Below are 20786 nucleotides of genomic sequence, written 5' to 3'. Positions count from 1 at the left end.
GACATCATTTTTGCTGAAGGGCACTAGGTGCCAGCCTATTTCACAGTGTTGGGTAGCACTCCAAAGACATTAAGGATAACAGCAACGTTGGACCACCTCCCATGGCTTCGCTGGCACTGGTTGCTCTTAATATTAGTTTATTAGTTCTCAAACTTTAGCATAAACCAGAATCACCTGGAGGGTTGCTGAATCTATAAGTCTGGTGTGGGGCCTCAACATTTGTGTTTGTAAGAAGTTCCCAGGTAATGTTCCACAGTTAGGGAAAACTGGTATTTTCCTTTTGCTGACTTCACACTGGTCTTTGTGGTCATTTGGGAGTTTTACTGTAGGGAACTAAATTCACTTTGCAATTCTACATTGGAATCTTTCAGTCTTAAAGACTAAATTTTTCTTAAAGACCTAAATTTTTTAAGTTTCAGCCACTGTTTTTTCTGTAATTCAGCAGTAATTATTTCTTCTCCCAAAGCAGTAGTGGCATATGTCCCATTGTTGGATTGGGGATAAGACCCTAAGGATATAAGAAATGAATTTGATTGTGCGCAAGGGGGGAGATAGGATGGAGAAATCCATCAGTTGCTACTTAGAGCTATTATCCTACTGTTGGAAAAACTCAGACTCTGTTCCTTCATAACATGTATGTTCTGTCATAACAATTTTTTTACACAGTTTTCTACCAAATTAAAGGAAATTTGATGACTGCACATAAAACTTCACTAGAAGTTGTGATCTACATTATCAACTATACCATGATTTTTATAATTTCATTCCTTTGTGCACGCTATCCTCTATCTAAAGAAGTAGAGTGGCTTTAGAAAATAAGTCTCTTTACTATCAAGTACTAATTTAGAGGGTGACTTTGAAAATAAAGTTTAATCCTTCACTTAGAGTGTGTGGCAGATAATAACACTGATAATGGCTACCATTATGGAGTCATTACCATCTGCAAGGTATTTGCCAAGCACTTTACCTGAGTAGGCTCCTTTAATAAGTCATATTGAAACACATGAATAAGTCAGACTCATCATGCAAGGAATTGAAATGAACATGGTTAAGACTAGACAGAAGATGCCCATGTATATGAAGAAACTTTTCCTTTGAATAAAGTGTATTGAAAAAATAATTTCAATAACCTTGCTTTTCCTAAGGAAAAAAGTAAATTTTGGAAAATTAAAGAATCTCCAAGCTGAAGTGATAATATTTGTGACAATTGAGGGACTCTTACCTCACATATTTCTTCAGCTGAAAATCTTGATGTGGCAGATTAATGGATATTGATTTAAAATTTTTTAAAACATCCTTTTGAAATATATCAAAAGGGTGCAAATGTCAAGTTTATAGTTACAGGAATTTTCACAAAGTGAGCACCCACGTGACTAGTACCCACATCATAAGACAAAATATTGCCAACACCCAGCAGCTCCCTGTGTTTCTTCCAATCATCATCTCCCCAAAATAATCTCATAGGTGCCATAGGTGAGTTTTACCTGTTTTGTGAACTGATAAATTTTTTAACCTCTGTTCCATTAATTCTGGTGATTTGCTAAAAGAAAACAATTTGAGATGTATTCCTGTAAGATAATGTTTGGCTACTTTTAACAGTAAAACATAGGCCAGAAGCTACCTCATTATGTATTCTTAATATCACTGTGAAATGAAAGTAAACTATAGTTTTTCTTTTTAACTTTTCAACTTAAAAAAATAATGTTTGGTGATATTTGGTAGGGGCTCCAAGTTCATTTTATTGCCAAAATAAAGGGGCAGGATGCATCATTAAGAACTCTACAGGTAGATCAGGAGGTGTGGTGTACCTTCCCAGGCAGGAGATCACACAAAGGCACCAGACAGGGGAATAGTGGCATTTGGCTGAGCTAAACACAGTGCGTGTTGGTAGAGCCCCATGGGGTTAGATCAAATGGTAAAAAAATGACTCCTCATGTCAAATTTTTCTTGTTCTTTCTCCAGGAAAAATAATCCACTCTTCTGGACCATTGTTGCCGGGGACCATGACAGAACCCTGAAGGAATCAACTGAGCAGGTGAGAAATGTTTTGAAGGGTCATTCTGCCTTTATCCTAAGTGTTATCACATGCTGGGGAATACCTTTAGCTAAAATATGTAATTAGGTATCCATTTCCTAGTGTCCCTATACAGTTACCAGATGTATCAACATTTAAAGATACGATCTGTGGAGCCCCTGGGTGGCTCAGTTGGTTAAGCCTCCAACTTCAGTTCAGGTCATGATCTCACAGTTTGTGAGTTGGAGTCCCGTGTCGGGCTCTGTGCTGACAGCTCAGACCCTGGAGCCCACTTTGGATTCTGTGTCTTCCTTTCCCTCTGCTCCTCCCCTGCTCATGCTGTCTCTCTCCTTCAAAAATAAACATTCAAAAAAATTTTTTTCAATAAAAAAAAATACAAAATCTGAGCTCACAATTACATCAGAGAATTAAGTGAGGCAGGTCAGGAAGTGTAAATTCAAGTCTGTGTACAAGGTCCACATAGCCTGCTTTCTCCAGGACTGTCCTCAGAAAGTTCATGGCCTCCTGCAAATTACAAACACAGATTGCCCTTTTCAATTCAGTACAGAGCCACCTTCATTGCTGATGCATGGCAATACAGAGATTGAAGGTTTATTTTGGACTATTATGCAAAGAAGTAGTTTGACTCATTGACTTTATCTTGTAATTCGCTTGCTCACCACTGATACAGGTGAGAAGGGCCAAGCACGTTGTGGTGCATGAAGACTTTGATAGCCGGAGCTTCGACTCTGACATCGCCCTAATACAACTGAGCTCTCCTCTGGCGTTCAACTCTGTCGTGAGGCCGGTGTGTCTCCCAGAAAGCACGGAGCCACTCTTTTCCTCTGAGATCTGTGCTGTGACTGGATGGGGAAGCATTAGTGAAGGTGAACATTTTACTTTTGCATAAACATTATTGCCAGTTGCTAATTTAAAAAACTTGGCATGGAAATGATACCAAGCAATACCTGCTTTAGCCTTTCTTCTCTCTGAAAGATAGAACCCATGTTTTATTTAGTCATAGGTGATTAGAGAATGAACTTTTATAGTTTTCCTTCAGGGTGACTTATTATAGGGACGTTAGATCTGTAAAGAGCCAGATAATACGTTTCTTCATCTTTGCAAGCCATATGTTCCATGTCCCAGTTATCCAACTCTGGGTTGGATTGTAGTGCAAAGCAGCCATTGTAGTGCAAAGCAGCCATAGACATACACATCTAACAGAATGGATGTGGTCGTGTTCCAGTAGAAGTTTATTTATGAAATTTAAATAAAAAATTTTTAATGTTTATTTATTTTTGAAGGAGAGAGACAGAGTGTGAGCAGGGAGAGGCAGAGAGAGAGGGAGACCCAGAATCTGAAGCAGGCTTCAGGCTCTGAGCTGTCAGCACAGAGCCCGAAGCAGGGCTTGAACCCACAAACCGCAAGATCATGACCTGAGCTGAAGTCAGATGCTCAACCGACTGAGCCACCCAGGCGCCCCTGAAATTTAAATTTCATATAATACTCATGTGTCACGAAATATTACTCTGGGGCTTTTTAGAAGCCATTTCAAAGTGTACACGTCATTACTAGGAGGTCTGGGGATGGGGCTGGCACAGAACTGGTCTGCTGGCTGTGGTTTGCTGACTGCTGGTCTAGATCGTAGAGTTCTTAAAGCCACAGCAAAATACTGGCAGATCTGAACGTGTTGATGTTTGCGTTTTGCCTCTTTCCACTGTAGAAGATGGTTTCCTTGTGTTTGTGTGTCATTTATTTGGGATCTGCTTGTCTGCAAGCATAGCTTTACTGTGCCACCTCCAGCCACTCTGCATGTTCCTCAAACCTGCCCAACCACCAGATGAGGAGGTTTTATCCTCCCCGTGTTGTAAATGAGGATATTATAGCTCAAGAGATTTAAGTCACTTGCTAAGATCCCATAACTAGTACTTATCAAAGCTAGGATTTAAAATCAGCGTGGTTCAGCTGATACTCTTTGGTGCTTTTTCTTTTTTCTTTCTTTCTTTTTCTTTTTCTTTTTTTTTTTTTTTTTTTTTTACATTTAGAATAAAGTCTGAACTGCTAGCCTGACTTGGAAAACTCTGTGATTTGGCCTTCACTTACCTCTCCAACTTCCTTTCCTCCCTGTGTCCGCTTCAGGCATTGTGGCCTTCTTTCTTCCTCTTCAACACAAGACCTGTTCTGCTTTCTGAAGCTTGGAACACTCTTTTTTTTTTTTTTTTTTTTTTCAACGTTTTTTATTTATTTTTGGGACAGAGAGAGACAGAGCATGAACAGGGGAGGGGCAGAGAGAGAGGGAGACACAGAATCGGAAACAGGCTCCAGGCTCCGAGCCATCAGCCCAGAGCCTGACGCGGGGCTCGAACTCACGGACCGCGAGATCGTGACCTGGCTGAAGTCGGACGCTTAACCGACTGCGCCACCCAGGCGCCCCATGAACACTCTTGCTTCAGTCTTCTCCCAGCTGCCTCCTCATCGTTCTGCTCGCAGCGCAGAACGGCACACCCTCCTCCGATCACTTTGCTGCCTCAGGACTGCCCTTCCGTCACATTTGCACCACCCAGTTTTATCATTTCATCACACACGATTGTACTTTGACGTTAGTGTATGTAATCATTCTCCACATCTCCTCCGTTAGAGTGGAAGCCTCGTGGCGGCAGGTGCCTAATTCTGCACTCTCCTCCAGGGCTACAGATGCACCTAGCGTAGAGTAAATGCTCAGTAAATTTTTTTTTGACTGACTGGCTTCCAAGACCTTGAGTAAATGTGCCCATTCTCTGACACTTTCAACCGTCACCACCTCCGTGACCACCAGACAAGTGAAAGGTGCTTACTTACAGTCTTAGGAAAGGCGAATTCATTCTTTCAATCTGAGAGAAAATGAGTTCTTAATTTTAAGAAATGGTAAAGACCAGTGGCAGGAATGGTCTCTAAAAAGAGGATTTCAAAAATCATTAAATTTATTTATGTATTAGATTGATACATTAAAAAGCACGAGCTTTAGAGTCCAACTTAGGCTTAAGTGCTAGTTTTGCCCCACATGTGCTGTGAGATCAGATTTTCAAAACTCTTGTGTTTTTTTCATGTGTGAGGTCAACGTGATCATATATGTGAACAACCCACCTCACAATGTTGTATTATTGGGTTGGAGTAATATTAAGTTACTGTACAAATATAAGGTACTTGCTAATACTAAGCTTTTTTAAAATTAGCCATGAATCCAAAGTGATAGAATAAGTCATGCAGAATACATGTTAATACAGTCCTGCCTGAGGGTCAGTTATGAGAAGTATTGTAGTGTTCATTGTTAGCCTTGTAGCCTTCATTTTAGTCCTTTATAAAATTTTTTTAATGTTTATTTTTGAGAGAGAGACACAGAGCATGAGCAGGGGAGGAACAGAGAAAGAGAGAGAGAGAGAGAGAGAGAGAGAGACAGAATCCAAAGCAGGCTCCAGGCTCTGAGCTGTCAGCACAGAGCCCGACACAGGACTCAAACCCACGAACTGTGATATCATGACCTGAGCTGAAGTCGGATGCTTAACCGACTGAATCACGCAAGCACCACCATTTTTAGTCCTTTCAAAATGGAGTTGAGATTAGTCTCAGTGACAATAGAGGAAAAGGGGATATGATTTTGGTTTATATTAGGAAGTCTTATAAATATGTTCTCACATTTATAATATATTTTTATCTGTAAATATACCATTTAAAATATATAATCATATACATCCTATACAACACAAATCCATATCTTGCTGAATTTTTCTTTCTGAATTTTTGTGTAACAATGTTTGAAACACTAACCTTTAAATCAAAAATAAACTAGAAAAAAAATGTTTCTGGTTTTGTTCTTTTGATAATGTATTCCTTTACCAAAATGCCACATTTGGGAAATGAAGACACCCTATGTGAGACACATTTTTTTTTTAATTTTTTTTTTCAACGTTTTTTATTTATTTTTGGGACAGAGAGAGACAGAGCATGAACGGGGGAGGGTCAGAGAGAGAGGGAGACACAGAATCGGAAACAGGCTCCAGGCTCCGAGCCATCAGCCCAGAGCCTGACGCGGGGCTCGAACTCACGGACCGCGAGATCGTGACCTGGCTGAAGTCGGACACTTAACCAACTGCGCCACCCAGGCGCCCAACACATTTTTTTATTAACATCAGCTCAGGCCAAACTGAGTGATTGCAATTACGTTACTGCAAAGGAAGTCTGAAATTAAATATGTCTTTTTAACATAATGTGTTGTTTACTTCATTAAGAAGCTGTATTTCTGAATCTGTTTCTTAAGCAGGTGGCGGCCTCGCAAGGCGCTTGCAGCAGATTCAGGTGCTTGTGTTAGAAAGAGAGGTCTGTGGACACGCTTACCGCTCTCACCCAGGAGGGATCACAGAGAGGATGATCTGTGCTGGCTTTGCAACCTCTGGAGGGAAGGATTTCTGTCAGGTGAGATGACTCTGATTTTGCAAAGGAAGATCCAGGGTCATCTGATGGAGACTCTCCTTAGGAGACATGCTCAGAACCACAGGTAACCATTACAGCCTGTGCCTGATAGCATCACACCACACCCTTCCAGGAACGCCAGTAGGACAATGGGAAGAGGGAGTTCCTGACTCCACACTTGCTGAGATGGAGAGAGGGCCAGAAAGCAGGTGGGGACCGAGGAGCCCATGAGAACACAGGGGACAGCAGCACTGCTAACTGGCCTGCAAGAAGGAAGATGTGCTCAGAGAGATGTAAGGCTGTGGGAAAAGAGGAACAAAGCAGAGAAGGATTCTAAGTCAGTGTATCCTACTTATGAGTTAAGGTTTTTAGTTTTTTAATTTATTTTATTTTTTAAACCTTTTTTTTCTTCAATGTTTTTATTTATTTTGGAGAGGGAGAGAGGGAGAGCATGCACAGGGGAGAGGCAGAAGGAGGGGGACAGGAGATCAAGCGGGCTTCAAGTGCTGTCAGCGCAGAGCCTGATGTGGAGCTCAAACTCATGAATCCTGAAATGATGATCTGAGCAAAAGTTGGATGCTTAACCAACTGAGCCACCCAGGTGCCCTGTTTTTTTACTGTTTTGAATTAATATTAATATCTCCTATGTACTCACTCTTAATTTTCAGATTAAAATAAAATAATCGTGAAGAAAATGAGAAACTTTGAAAAAGTGTTATTCATACGTAGTGGAAAACAAATCACAAAACAATAGTTTAATTTCAGTGATATTTAGAGGCAAAAGCAGTGCAGATATATATTAACATGTCAGTTGCACAAGCATGCTATTGGCAAGTTCAAATCAGCTAAGAGGAAGACAGAATGTAGACAAATAGACTGTAAAATACCAGCTTTAATATCCAAGAAGCCAACTGAGGAATGTGACTTTAGATATACAACCAAAAAGGATTTCTAATGGTCTGTAGCCCACCTTCAGTATTCAGTCTGGAGTTGAGGCAACCAACTGATGGGAAAGTTGGGGGTCTACAGGGAAGATCTACTTCTCCAGGTCTGTCATTTCATACTGGTCTAGAGTACAGAGGGAAGAGAGGATATGTCTCTAGTCTGTGCTGCTTTTTGATAGTCTTTCCCCTTAATCAAGAAACATGAACCAATGGGAGAAAACTGGGTGTTAAGCTAGATGGAAGTCTTTCCATGTGAAAATGTGAGGTGAAAAGGAAGAAAGTTCCCTCTTAACACTGAGTATCAACGGATGGTAGTTAAACACTTTGGTGGTGGCAAGTACTACTTAGATTCTGTTTTCTAAAAAAACCTTTTTTGAGTGTTTTAATTCGCATTCCCCAGAAGCAGACCCTGAGACAAGGATTCAGGTACAATGGTCTGTTTAGGAAGTGCAGCTATCCCTGGTCAGAAAGTCTGGAGGGCAGTATAGGGAAGGGAAGGCAGGAAATGGAAGATGTGCTATTGAGTCGGCTCCCACAGTAAGGGGACTGAGCTTGATCCTGCAGCAATGCAAAATCCAGCACGTGTGGTCCCATCCGAGGGGTGAGGGAGCCGGACTTGCTCAGAGTCATAGCTCCAGGGCTGCTGGGGGAGGAGTCTGTTAATTCCTCAGGACTTTGCACACTTCTGACCTGTCTCATGGATGCAGTGGAGGAGAGGAAGAGCCCTCAGGCACAGGGCCGAGATGGCGACTGGAAAACTTGAGAAATATGGGAAGGGCACTCACAATGTCTGCCAGAGGACAGAAATGCCATGTTATAAAAATCAAATAGAAAAGTACTCTGAATGAATGCATTTATTCTTCCCCTTTTGAGGGATGGTTTTCCTCTGTGCTTCGAATCAAGGAAATCACAAATGGTTTCTTTGTCTCTGTCATGTTTGACAGCATCTGACATTAAGGGAACACCTTATTCTGTATCAAGAGAGCAAAGGAGAACTGGGGAGGGAATTAGGTCCATGTCAGAGGTGACCCAAATATTGTGGCCTCGGTGGGCATGTATTTCAGCTACATCAAACTGTCACTTTGCATCATGACTGAATTTGCTGCCAATACAAGGGGAAGAAAATAGAGGAGTTGAGATTCTGGCTAATAAGTGGGACTAGTTAAGAACACTAAATTACTAGCAAGATGATTTCAGAAACGTTGATGATATGGGCTCAAGCATTTCTATCAGGTAGTTGATTTTTACCCTCCTGTGTGTGCTCAGAGGTAATGGACCTACTAATGTGATTTCTCATCCAGGAAGGTGAGCTAGAATGTTGGACTGCAGAGACACGGAGTTTCGGCGACGCAGTGTAGAATCCTGTGCTTCTCCGCTCACAACACATCTTAGATAGTTTTTAAAATTTCAAATTCTTTGACCTGCAAAGTCATCTCTGTCCTCACAGAGTGGTGTATGTCCTGTTCCTGCTGATTTTCCAATCTATTTCATACTTCTCTTGCTGACATATTTCAGCCACACTGATTACTTTCTGACCACACAACTTGCCTAACTTGGGGCCTTAGCCCAGATATCAATTCTGCATAAAATGCTATTCTTCCTGGTTTTTGAAAACCCAGCTTCTTCTCATCTTTCATGTATCCACTCAGATGTTATTGAAACTACATGCACGTACACGTGCATGTAAGCATGCACAAATACCTGCCTTTATTCTCTACTATTCTAAATATTTTCATTATAGCTGTTATCACCATCTAATTTGTTGATACTCTCTCTTGCTCCGAATGCCTAGTTCACAATAGGCACTGAATATTTTTTTTCAAATAAATAGATACCATTTGCTGATTGAATATTTACTGTATGCTAGGCCCTGTGATAGGTAAGGGAAATAACAGATAAATTAGACAGGCTCTGGAATGTTTGTAATTGCCTGAAAAATTGTGTATTTGGTATGTATTGGTACTGCATGAATAAGTTATTTAAGGAAAAAACCTGACTTGACACATCAGACCATTTCAAACTCGAAGGGGTCATCAGTATATATAACCTTGTTTCATAAGGAAAAAAATTAGGCCCAGAGAAAATGTTCATTGCTCTACATTATAGGCTAGGGAATCTATCTCCCTATTCCCACTTTAGGATTTCTTCTGTGAGATTCTTCATAGAAAATAAACTGCTATATCAAATATATCATCAACTCAGTTTATTTTATGAGGAGACAAAGGATTTAGTTTGATTCTAAGTACATTTGTGTCAAAAAAAAAAAAAAAGAGGGGCGCCTGGGTGTCTCAGTCAATTAAGTGGCCGACCTCCGCTCAGGTCTTGATCTAATGGTTCGTGAGTTTGAGAACCTCATCAGGCTCTTCACTGACAGTGCTCGCTCTCTCCCCCTCCCCTATTTGTGCATTCTCTCTCTCCCTCAAATAAATTTTTTAAAAAAGAGGGGCTGATTGAAAATTAGACTTTCTTAAGAAGAAAATCTGTTTTAAGGCTTTTTTTTTTTTACAGCTTTTTTGCGCTATAATTGACATATAGCGTTGTATAAGTTCAGATGTGTAATGTGATGATTTGAAGCAGTTGTGTATTGTGAAATGCTTACCGCAGTAGAGTTAGCCAAAACCTCCATTACTACTTCATATAATTACTATTTCTTTCTTGTGAGAACACTTAAGATCTACTTTCTTAGCAACTTTGAAATATATAGTATTGTTAACCATAGTCACCATGTTGTACATTAGATCCTTGGAATTGTTCATCTTATCACTGGAAGTTTGTACCCTTTGACCAAGATCTCCCCATTTTCCTTACTCCCCTACCCTTGGTAACTATTCATTCTACTCTTGGTTTCTTTGAGTTTAGCTTTTATAGATTCCACATGTAAGTGATATCCTACAGTATTTGTCTTTTGCTGTCTGACTTTTCACTTAGCATAATGTCCTCAAAGACCATACATTGTCACAAATGGAAGGATTTCTTTTGTTCTCATGGATGAATAATATTCCATATATTTTATATATATATATGTATATATATATATGTATATTATATATTTTTTATCCATTCATCCTTTGATAGAAAAATAGGTTGTTTTCATATCTTGGCTAGTGAATAAAACTGCAATAAATGTGGGAGTGCAGATACCTCTTTGATAACCTGTTTTTCTTTCCTTTGGATATATACCCAGAAGTGGATCATATGGTAGTTAATTTTTAATTTTTTGAGTAATGTTTATATTATTTTCCATAGTAATATACCAATTTACATTCCTACCAACAGTGCAAAAGGGTTCTCTTTCTCCACATCCTGGCCAACATTTTTTGCCTTATCTTTTTGATGATAGCTATTCTAACAAGTGTGAGGTGATATCTCATTGTAGTTTTGATTTGCATTTCCCTGATGATCAGTGATGCTGGGCATCTTTTCATGTACCTATTGCTCCTCTGTACATCTTCTTTGGAAAAATGCCTGTTCAGATCCTCTGCCCATTTTTTTTTTAGTTGGCATGGTTTTTGTTATCAATTTGTATGAGTTCTTTATATATTTTAGATATTAACCCTTTATCAGATACATGGTTTGCAAATATTTTTTGCCATCTCATAGGTTGCCTTTTCATTTTTGTTGATTGTTTCTTCTGATGTTTAGAAGCATTTTAGTTTTATGTAGGTCCACTTAATTGATTCTTGCTTTTGCTGCTTGTGCTTCTGGTTTCATATCCCCCCCCCCCAAAAAAAAATTAAAAATTGTTGCCAAGACCAATATCAAGGACATTTTACCCTATGTTTTCTTCTACAGGTTCTATGATTTGTAGCTTTATGTTTCAGTCTTTAGTCCATTTCAAGTTAATTTTTTGTGAGTGGTGTACAATAGGCTTATTTTTCTGCTTATGGCTGTCCAGTTTTCCCAACATCATTTGTTGAAGAGATTATCCTTTCCTCAGGGAGTATTCTTTGCTCCTTTGGAAAATATTAGTTGACTGGATATGTGAGGGTTTTTCTGGGCTCATGAGTCTATCCCATTTGTCTATGTGTCTGTTTTTATGCCAGTACTATAGTATGCTGACTACTATAGATTTGTAACTTATTTTTGAAATCAGGAAGTGTGATGCCTCCAGCTTTGTTCTTTCTTAGGATTGCTTTGGCTATTTAGGGTCTTTGGTGGACCATATGAATTTTAGGATTATTTTTTCTATTTCTGTGAAAAATGTCATTGAAATTTTGAAATGGACTGTATTGAATCTATAGATGGCTTTGTTTAGTATGGACACAATATTAATTTTTCTAATTGTGAACATGGGAATATGTTTTCCATTTGTGTCTTTATCAGTTTCTTTCATCAAAGTCTTACAGTCTTCAGTGTAGAGATCTTTGACCTTTTTGGTTACATTTATTCCTAAGTATTGTATTTTGTGATGCTTTTGTATGCAGGATTGTTTCCTTTACTGTTTTATTTCTTTTTTTTTCAAGTTTTAATTTAAATTCTAGTTACTTTTAACATACAATGGGGTATTGGTTTGAAGTGTAGAATTTAGTGATTCAACACTTACAACACCCTATGCTCATAACAACAATTGTCTTCCTTAATCCCCTGTTCATTTCTTTTTCATATGTTATTACTGTGTAGTGACGCAACAATTTCTGTATGTTTGCTTTGTATCCTGAAACTTCACTATATTTATTGATTAGTGCTAACAGCTTTGTTTGTATGTTTTTAGTTCTAACAGTTTTTTGATGGAGTCTTTAGGATTTCCTTAGGCCATATCATCTGCAAATAAAGACCATGTTACTTCTTCGTTCCTGATTTACTCCTTCCTTCCTTTTATTTATTTTTCTTGTCTGTATGCCCCACCTAGGACTTCCAATACTATATAGAATAGGAATGGTGAGAGTAGGCACCCTTGTTTTGTTTCTGATCTTACAGGAAAAGCTTCCAACCTCTCATTATCAAGTGTGAGGTTAGCTATGGCTTTGTTATATACGACCTTTATTATGTTGAGATATGCTCTATCTATACCTAATTCGTTGAGGGTTTTTAGCATGAAAGGATGTTGCATTTTGTCAAATACATTGTCTGTACTATTGGGATAGTAATATGATTTTCAAACTTTTATTCAATGTGGTGTATCATAGTCATTGATTTGTGTATGTTGAACTATCCTTGCATCACTGGAATAAATCCCATTTGATCATGGTGTATGAGTCTTTTAATATGCTGTGGAATTCAGTTTGCTAGTATTTTATTGAGGATTTTTGCTTTTACGTTCATCAGGGATATTGACCTTTAGTTTTCTTCTCTTGTAATGTCCTTATCTGGGATTGGTATCAGGGTAATTCTAACCACATGAAATGAGTTTTAGAGTGTTCCCTCCTCTTCAGTTTTTGGGAAGAGTTTGAGGATTGAAGTTAATTGTTCTTTTTTAAAAGTTTATTTATTTTGAGAGAGACAGAGACAGTGAGAGTATGGGAGGGGCAGAGAGTAAGAGAGAATCCCAAGGAGGCTCTGCGCTGCAGTACAGAGCTTGACATGAGGCCAGACCTCATGAAACCATGGGATCATGACCTGAGCCAAATACCAAGTCGGACACTTAACCAACTGAGCCACCCAGGCACTCTTGAAGTTAATTCTTCTTTAAATGTTTAGTAGATTCACCACTGAAGTCATCTGGTCCTGAGCTTTACTTTTGTTGGAATGTTTTTGATTAGTGATTCAATCTCCTTGCTCATATTGTTCTATTCTGATTTTTCTAATTCCTCATGATTTGGTCTTCGTAGTTTGTATGTTTGTAGGAATTAATCTACTTGTTCCAGGTAATCCAATTTCTTGGTGTATAGCTATTCATAGTAATTCTTTGTATTTCTGTGGTATCAGTTGTAATATCTCCTCTCTCATTTGTGATTTTGAGTTTAAGTACTCTAAGGTATACAAATTGACAAAGTATTAATATTTTTAAATTAAAGAAATGTGTTAGCAATAAATTATTGGCTATTCTGGTTCCAAAATTGAATGCAGGAACTCTGATTAAAGCAGTTTTCTAGAACACATTTTCTTGGTGTTTCAGGGAGACTCTGGTGGGCCATTAGTATGTCGACATGAAAAAGGTCCCTTTGTCCTGTATGGTATTGTCAGCTGGGGAGCTGGCTGTGCCCAAACAAGGAAACCAGATGTATTTGCCAGGGTGAGTGTCTTCTTGGACTGGATCCAATCCAAAATCAAAGGTAAATATTTTTCAGCTATTATGGAAATATTTCCTCTTTCTTTAGAGTGGGTTTGCGAGAAGGATGAGTGTGGTAGAAATCAGTGTGATGAAAGAAAAAAAACCAAAAAGTGGTATTTCATTTATTTTAGTTCTAAAACATGTAAAATGCACATTAAAATTCTGTGTGAATACATTCTCCTTGGGCAGAGTGATAGTAAAAGTGACTTTTCCTGAGGCAGCTTTAATCCTAGGTTTGCATTTCTCTTTTGACAGAAGCTATTTTACCATAGGTATATTTTGTTTCCAGGCTTTCATATTTATTTCTTTTTAACATGTTCTCTCCAGGTACAGGTCCTGCTTCACTTCAGATAAATAATGAAAGAAAAACCCTAACAAGACAACAGTTGCCACCACCCACACCTTCAATAGACAATGAGTCTGGACCAGGTGATAGATGTTTATCTTAGCCTATTATGCAGCTAGTAAGAATTTAGCAAAAAATATTGCATGTCTGGGTTTACTAATTTTCTTTGGAACAGGATAAGCCCTGTGTTTTCATTCTGCATGGTAGTTTAAGCTGAATGAGAGGCGTGTTGTTACTGTGACCGTCTGGGTTTCTTTTCTACCCCACAGATAACAGCTGTTGCAGGTTAAAAAAAAAGATCTTGTGGCTGTGAACGAGTGCTTGAATTTTGGAGACATGCAAAGAAGTATTCTGACCTCTGATCTATTTATTTCTACATAAACAAAGGTCCTTAGATTTTCAGGTATCTTGCTAGGTGAAGACTCTGGATATGAGATAACCACAGCCAGCATCAGTGTCAGTCACTCTTAATTTTCCCACAGTTGTCAGTGTCTGTTTGCTAATGGGATTTATATTTTTAGTTAAAATCAAACTGCAGCTGGAGAATTAGGAGTCTGTAATAGAGTTGTAGGGAGATGAAAGTTCTGTGATACCATCATCCTTGGTTTCCAGGTAGTCACAGTCTCTTCTTTCTCACCCATCTCTGCCTCCATCCACCCAACATGGAGTCAACCCCAGTAGAGAACTAGGAAGAGGTGGAGAAGACTGAAAAGGATACAAGAGAGGGAGGGATAGCTGGAGTGATGACTTTAGGAGGAGAAAGGAGATGAGATGTGGTGCTCAGCAGGGGAGGTTGGCCTCAGGAGTAAAGTGTAGTTCACCCATAGCTGCTGAATGGAAGGCAGAATACTCACGCTGGTGTGTGGGTACATGTGGCAGGACAGGAGCTTCTGGCAGTTTTCTAATTGCTTCTATGTTCTTAGAAGACAAAACAGGGTTATGGAAGATGGTTTGAGGGGTTTTCAGGGGAAAAAAGGGGAAGTATGAAAATAGTTCTCTAAAAGAGTGACAAAGTACATGGACTAGGAGAATGTAGTAAGATTGCTAGGAAACATAAAAGCTTCTGAGATTAACAATCATGAATTTAGGGGAAACTGGCCAGTTAGCTCAATTGTATGTTTTCTTCCAGAGACACAGAGGGTTAGCACATAGGTGCAGAACAGGTAGAGAGTAGACTCAATTCAGAGCAGATTTTCCCAAGTGTATAAGTGGGTATGCAAGTGTATAAGGGAATTGAACGCATGTAGGAGGAAGGGATTAAAATGATGTATTGTTGGAATTTATACTAGGAAAAGAGTGAATGAGGGTGAGAGATGAAATAGGGACAAAGAAAAGGTGGTTGGGTAGATGAATTGCAAGTCTCAAAAGATGGAAGGAGTGCTGGAAGTTGCTGAGAAGATAGAAGGTTGTGGATGGAGAAAGCAGTGCTTGAAATCGAGATTAGAGAAGGCTTGGAATTATTGCTGGGGACTGGGTCTCTAGGGGCTGACCACTGGGGTGTATAGCTGAGGTTGGGTGGAGAACAAGATCATTGGAAGAAGTTGAAAAATTGAGAAGCTTCAGTGCTCGACTCATCATCAGTATGGCTAGTGAACTCAGCAAGATTTATGGCAGGAATAGCGGTGGAGAAAATGGCTGCTAAAATCTTCTAGGAGTAAGGCGGAGTAACCAGCTGTGGGTGGTACAGTCTGACAAGACGAGGATCAGAGTCCTATGTAGATTAAAAGTCAATCTGGAATTGGGGTTGAGATGGAGAGCAGACTTAGGTCCAAGATCCTAAAACCTAATGATATCGATGGTTTGAGTTAAATGAGCAGTGTTAATCAGTGCCTAAGTGAACACATGCCAAGCACTTAGAATAGAGATGGCATGATGAATTTTAACAGTCAACAAGTGGTGGCCATAGTGACCAACCAATGTATTTGTTGAACTGTTCCACATAGGCTATTAGAAAGTGAACATTGTTGGGGCGCTTGGCAGGCTTAGTTGGTAGAGCACACAACTCTTGATCTCAGTGCTATGAGCTTGAGCCCCACAATGGATGTAGAGATTACTTAAAATTAAAATCTTAAAAAAAAAAAACAATATGTTAAAATGTAGCAAAGATGTTTCCCATTTGTAGATATTCAGAAATACATATGCATGTTATTGGAAGTTTTACATATGGCAAGTTACTGTTTTGTTTTAATTCTGTGAGTATTCTATGAGACAAATGTTTGGACTATCCTATCTTTAACATCACCCACTCCCACCACTTGCTTTTTACACAAGGGAATTGTTAGCCCATTTATAAAAAGAAGTGACTGATTGGGAATTCATGACATTATATGATTTGATTCCTTTTCCAGGCATATTTGTCATAGAGGATTCATGGGGACAAGAAAAATGATTGAAAGACATGTTGGGGCCAGACTCTGAAAGACAGTGCAAGCTGTAAAATTTTAGTTGCTTTGAGAAAGGAAAGAACTTAATTCTTTTGTTTCATACACTATCTTGGATTTGAGGGCATGATGGGGAAAAGATTAGAGACCAGGAAATCAGTTAGGTTACTCTTAAATCAGAGTAGATCTATAAATATCTAAATTATATCATAGTAGCCATATAAATGAAAAGGAGAATTTGCAAAGAAATAACAGAGGACTAGGCAATTGAATAGAATCTTGAATTCTTGTAGCATTTCATTTCCCTTCTTGAATTTCTGTCATTCTTCATTCCTACTATTCATAAAAGTATATTTATGTATATCACCTCAGTTAGGTTAATTTCTCTAGGGAAAAGCATATATAATAATGCATGTACTAATTAATATTCATACATTAAAATGTGTTTATTTGAATACAGACTATTTCAGTTTGTAGTTGCTCAGAGGATTTTTGTCAAGGGAATAGACAAGGGGGAAAAAGGAAAAGTCAAGGGTGTAACCTGAAGAAGCAGCAGCCGATTGCAGCATCAGGGGGCCAAGTGTATCCCTGGAGATCCAAAGGTGCCCTTCGACTTCAGAGCAAATTGAAGAAGTGAGAGACATTCAGATGTAGTCAGCTAATCCTCCTTTTTTTTTTTTTTTTTTTTAATCTCAGTCACAAATTCTATGAATGTAATCATTTGTCCTAGCAAGATTAATGCCTAGTGAGGGGATGCCTGGGTGGCTCAGTTGGTTAAGTGGCCAACTTCATCTCAGGTCATGATCTCACAGTTAATGAGTTTGAGTCCCGCGTTGGGTTCTGAGTTTGGAGCCTGCTTCAGATTCAGTGTCTCCCTCTCTCTCTCTGCCCCTCCCCTGCTCACATTCTCTATCTGTCTCTCTCTCAAATAAACATTTAAAAATGTAAAAAAGAAGAGAATAATGCTGAGTGAAATTAGTGAAGCTTTAGGAACAGACCTTCAGTTGCATCTCAAAGAAAAAAATGAAAACTTGGTAGAAGTAGAGAGTACATATCCATTGTGCATCTTCTAAGGCATTTAAAAGATTCAGTGAAAAGAAATTTTGAATAGTAATGATTTGAATTCTACTCCTACAATCTCATTTCAAGAAAATAGAACACATTAAATGGGATGATAATTTTTATCCAAGGACATGGAACAGAGTAATAAAGTTTTAATTTTCTTCTTGCAAGCCTACATTTTTTGTTTGTGATAAAACCTCACTTTGCTTTGTTTATGTTGGTCCCTGGTGTCTGTGTGCTCTGAATTGTAGGTTGTTATTCTGAAGTGGAGCTAGAAGAGCCCAGAGGCTTTTTTTCAACTCCAAGATATCCACTGGATTATAGAGGAAAACTGGAATGTTCCTGGGTGCTCAGAATTTCACCAAGCAGTATGGCAAAAATGACGGTTGAATATCTGTCACTCCCTGGGTCTCCAATGTGTCCAGATTCAGTTATGACTATTTATGAAGAAAGCCACAGTGAGAGAAGGGTGTCAGGTAATCCTTACTAGCATTTAAACTTTGTGCTGGAGCCTTTTCTATATAGGCAGCTTACAATCAAGAGAGCTTGGCTTGGGTAACAATACCACCAAAATGTTGATGATATTTGTAATAGGCATGCCTTTTTTTTCAGGCACACATAATATTATTCATATTGTTATAAAAGTCAAAACTTGACTTCACAAAACAGGTGTACTAGGGGTTGAGTGTGAGTATGTGCATGTGTGTGCATTCAACAAGAAAAAAAAAAAAGAGCTCAACTTCTTCAAATATACCAGAACCATGCAAGAATTCCAGAAATGTATATGATGGAGGAAGAGTTAAGATGGTTAAAAATCAGATGGGGTAGGTGTTAGATGTCAAAATAAAGCAAAATATATTAAAGCCCTTTCTTTATTTTTAATGTTGATTTATTTATTTTGAGAGAGAGAACATGAGGGGGAGGAGGAGCAGAAGGAGAGAGAGAGAGAGAGAGAGAGAGAGAGAGAGAGAGAGAGAGAAAACACCTTAAGCAGGCTCCGCACTCAGCACAGAGCCCGACATGGGGCTCGATCCCACAGACTGTAAGATCATGACCTAACCCAGAATCAAGATTTGGACTCCCAACCAACTGAGCCACCCAGATGCCCCTAATCTGGCAGAATTAAAAATATTTGCTAATAACACATCAGCTGTCATTGCATTTCATGTATAGGCAAACCTGTTTTGCTCAACAGAACAAAGTTGCTACCTCTTGTTTGTGTAGGTGTGGTAGGCTCTTTGGCTCTTAGTCAAGAGGGAGATGGGAAGGTTCTGGAAGTAATTTGGTTGATGGGGAAGACTGGGAAGAAAATAAGTGTATGCTGTTGTGAGTAGGTATGGTACTCACACATGCCTGCACTGGATGCAGGAGTATGGGGAGGCCAAGAAAACTGCTCTGAGGGTGAGACTGTGTTCTTGAGATAGACTCCTAGATTAAATCATTGACATAGAGGGCACAAACATTTGTTAAGGAATCTTTATAAATACTATCTCATTTAGACTGTGGAAAAAGCTATTAACTGGCCTATCCACTTTGTACATTTCTCTCCTGTGATCAGATTGCCTTCCCCATCTGCCTTGATTAAAACAGCTCAAGGTTGGGGTGCCTGGGTGGCTCAGTAGGTTAATCCTCTGACTTTTGATTTTGGCTCAGGTCATGATCTCATGGTTTGTGAGTTTGAGCCCTGCATCAGGCTCTGCACTGTCAGTGTGGAGCCTGCTTGGGATTTTCTCTCTCTCCCTCTCTGTCTTTGTCTATCTTGCTCAAAATAAATAAATAAACTTAAAAAAAAATAAGCTTAAAACAAAAGGCTCAAGGTCTCCTTGTAGCTAGGATGAAATCCAAAATCCTTACCACAGCCTTACCTCCTGCTCCCCAACTTACATGATGAAGTACGCCCATTCTCGCCCCAGAGCCCTTGACCAGCTACTTCTCCTAGCAGTTTAGAGAACTCCTCATCCTGTGTCTCCCCTCGTCTTGACTAGAATGTCACCTTCTTAATGAGTCCTCCCTTAATTGCTGTCAATTGCATCACCTCCTACCCCAGTACCTCTTAGTACCCTCCTCAACTCTTCTTTAGCATTTACTGTCTTCTAACTATGATTTATTTTTCATGTTTGTGGTTTGTGTTTTCTCTATTGAATGAGGGCTTTCTGAAGACTAAAACTTTTGTCTCACTTGAAGAATCTCCAGTGCCTCGAATAGTATGTGAGATAGAAGACAGGGAATGAATGAGTGAAGGAATGGATGATATGTCACCTCCTCAAAGAGGACTTCTCATCTAGAGTAGCACCGTTCACTCCCTTCCATAGTCATTTTCCATAGTTCTATTATGCCAATTATTTCATTTGTAGCCGTGATCTCTGAAATCATCTTCTTTATTTACCTGGCTAAAATGAAAGCTCCAGAAAAACAAAGATCTTGCTATTTTGTCCCCTTCTGTATCATCCTAAATTAGTGTCATGCCTCAAGACTCAGCACAAGTGTATACTGCTGAATTGCTCTTCAGAAAGGCTAAATCAGTGTTCACTGCCTTTAGCAATACATGGGAGTATCTTTCACCATGCATATGTATAACTCATGTGATAATTTAGTAGGCGTTTTTACCATTTTCTTATCATTAATGGAGTTTTATTTTCATATGTTGGTTAGTTATTTGCGTTTTTTACTTATTACCATCTATTTTTGAGGATTATTCTTTTTATTGGTTTATGAACACTATTATACATAGAGACATTTTTCCTTTTGTCGTAAGTTGCAAGTACTTATTCCTAAGATTGCCATTTGTCTTTAATTTTTACTCTATGTTGATGTAAACATTTAAAAATTTATTTGTGTATGTGGGCGCTTGGGTGTCTCAGTTGAACGTCCGACTTTGGCTCAGGTCATGATCTCATAGCTCATGACTTTGAGCCCTGCATTAGGCTCTGTGCTGACACCTTAGAGCCTGGAGCCTGCTTTGGATTCTGTGTCTCCCTCTGTCTCTGACCCTCCCCTTCTCTCTCTCTCTCTCTCCCTCTCTCTCTCAAAATAAATAAACATAAAAAATTTTTAAAGTTTATTTGTTTAAATCCATCTGTATATACCTTTGATCTTTGATTTACCACATAGCTTTTATTTATTTATTTATTTATTTATTTATTTATTTATTTTTAAATGTTTATTTATTTTGGGAGAGAGGGAGAGTGTGTGCACAAGTGGGGGAGGGGCAGAGAGTGAGGGAGATAGAGAATCCCAAGCAGTCTCCACACTCCGCACTGAGCCGGACATGGGGCTCCAATTCACGAACCGTGAGATCATGACTTGAGCAGAAATCAAGAGTGGGATGCTTAACTGACTGAGCCACCCAGGCACCCCTTTTTTTTTTTTAAAGTATCTCCAT

At 39.0% G+C, this 20786-nt stretch overlaps 1 protein-coding gene across 1 annotated transcript in view; it reads left to right on the top strand.

Annotated features, from left to right (window-relative positions):
- OVCH1 (ovochymase 1) overlaps nt 1-20786 on the top strand; it is an 81602-nt gene that overhangs the window by 29932 nt on the left and 30884 nt on the right. Inside the window, exons 16-21 of the mRNA XM_078449211.2 lie at nt 1963-2035; nt 2706-2901; nt 6312-6463; nt 13460-13616; nt 13943-14044; nt 17656-17880. Coding sequence (XP_078305337.2) covers nt 1963-2035; nt 2706-2901; nt 6312-6463; nt 13460-13616; nt 13943-14044; nt 17656-17880 — 905 coding nt within the window. The remainder of the gene's footprint in view (nt 1-1962; nt 2036-2705; nt 2902-6311; nt 6464-13459; nt 13617-13942; nt 14045-17655; nt 17881-20786) is intronic.

The sequence above is a fragment of the Panthera onca genome, chromosome B4, assembly GCF_046562875.1.
Source record: "Panthera onca isolate mPanOnc1 chromosome B4, mPanOnc1 haplotype 2, whole genome shotgun sequence".
Taxonomy (NCBI): domain Eukaryota; kingdom Metazoa; phylum Chordata; class Mammalia; order Carnivora; family Felidae; genus Panthera; species Panthera onca.
The sequence above is the reverse complement of the archived record's forward strand: the minus strand, read 5'-3'. Positions and strand labels throughout refer to the sequence as shown.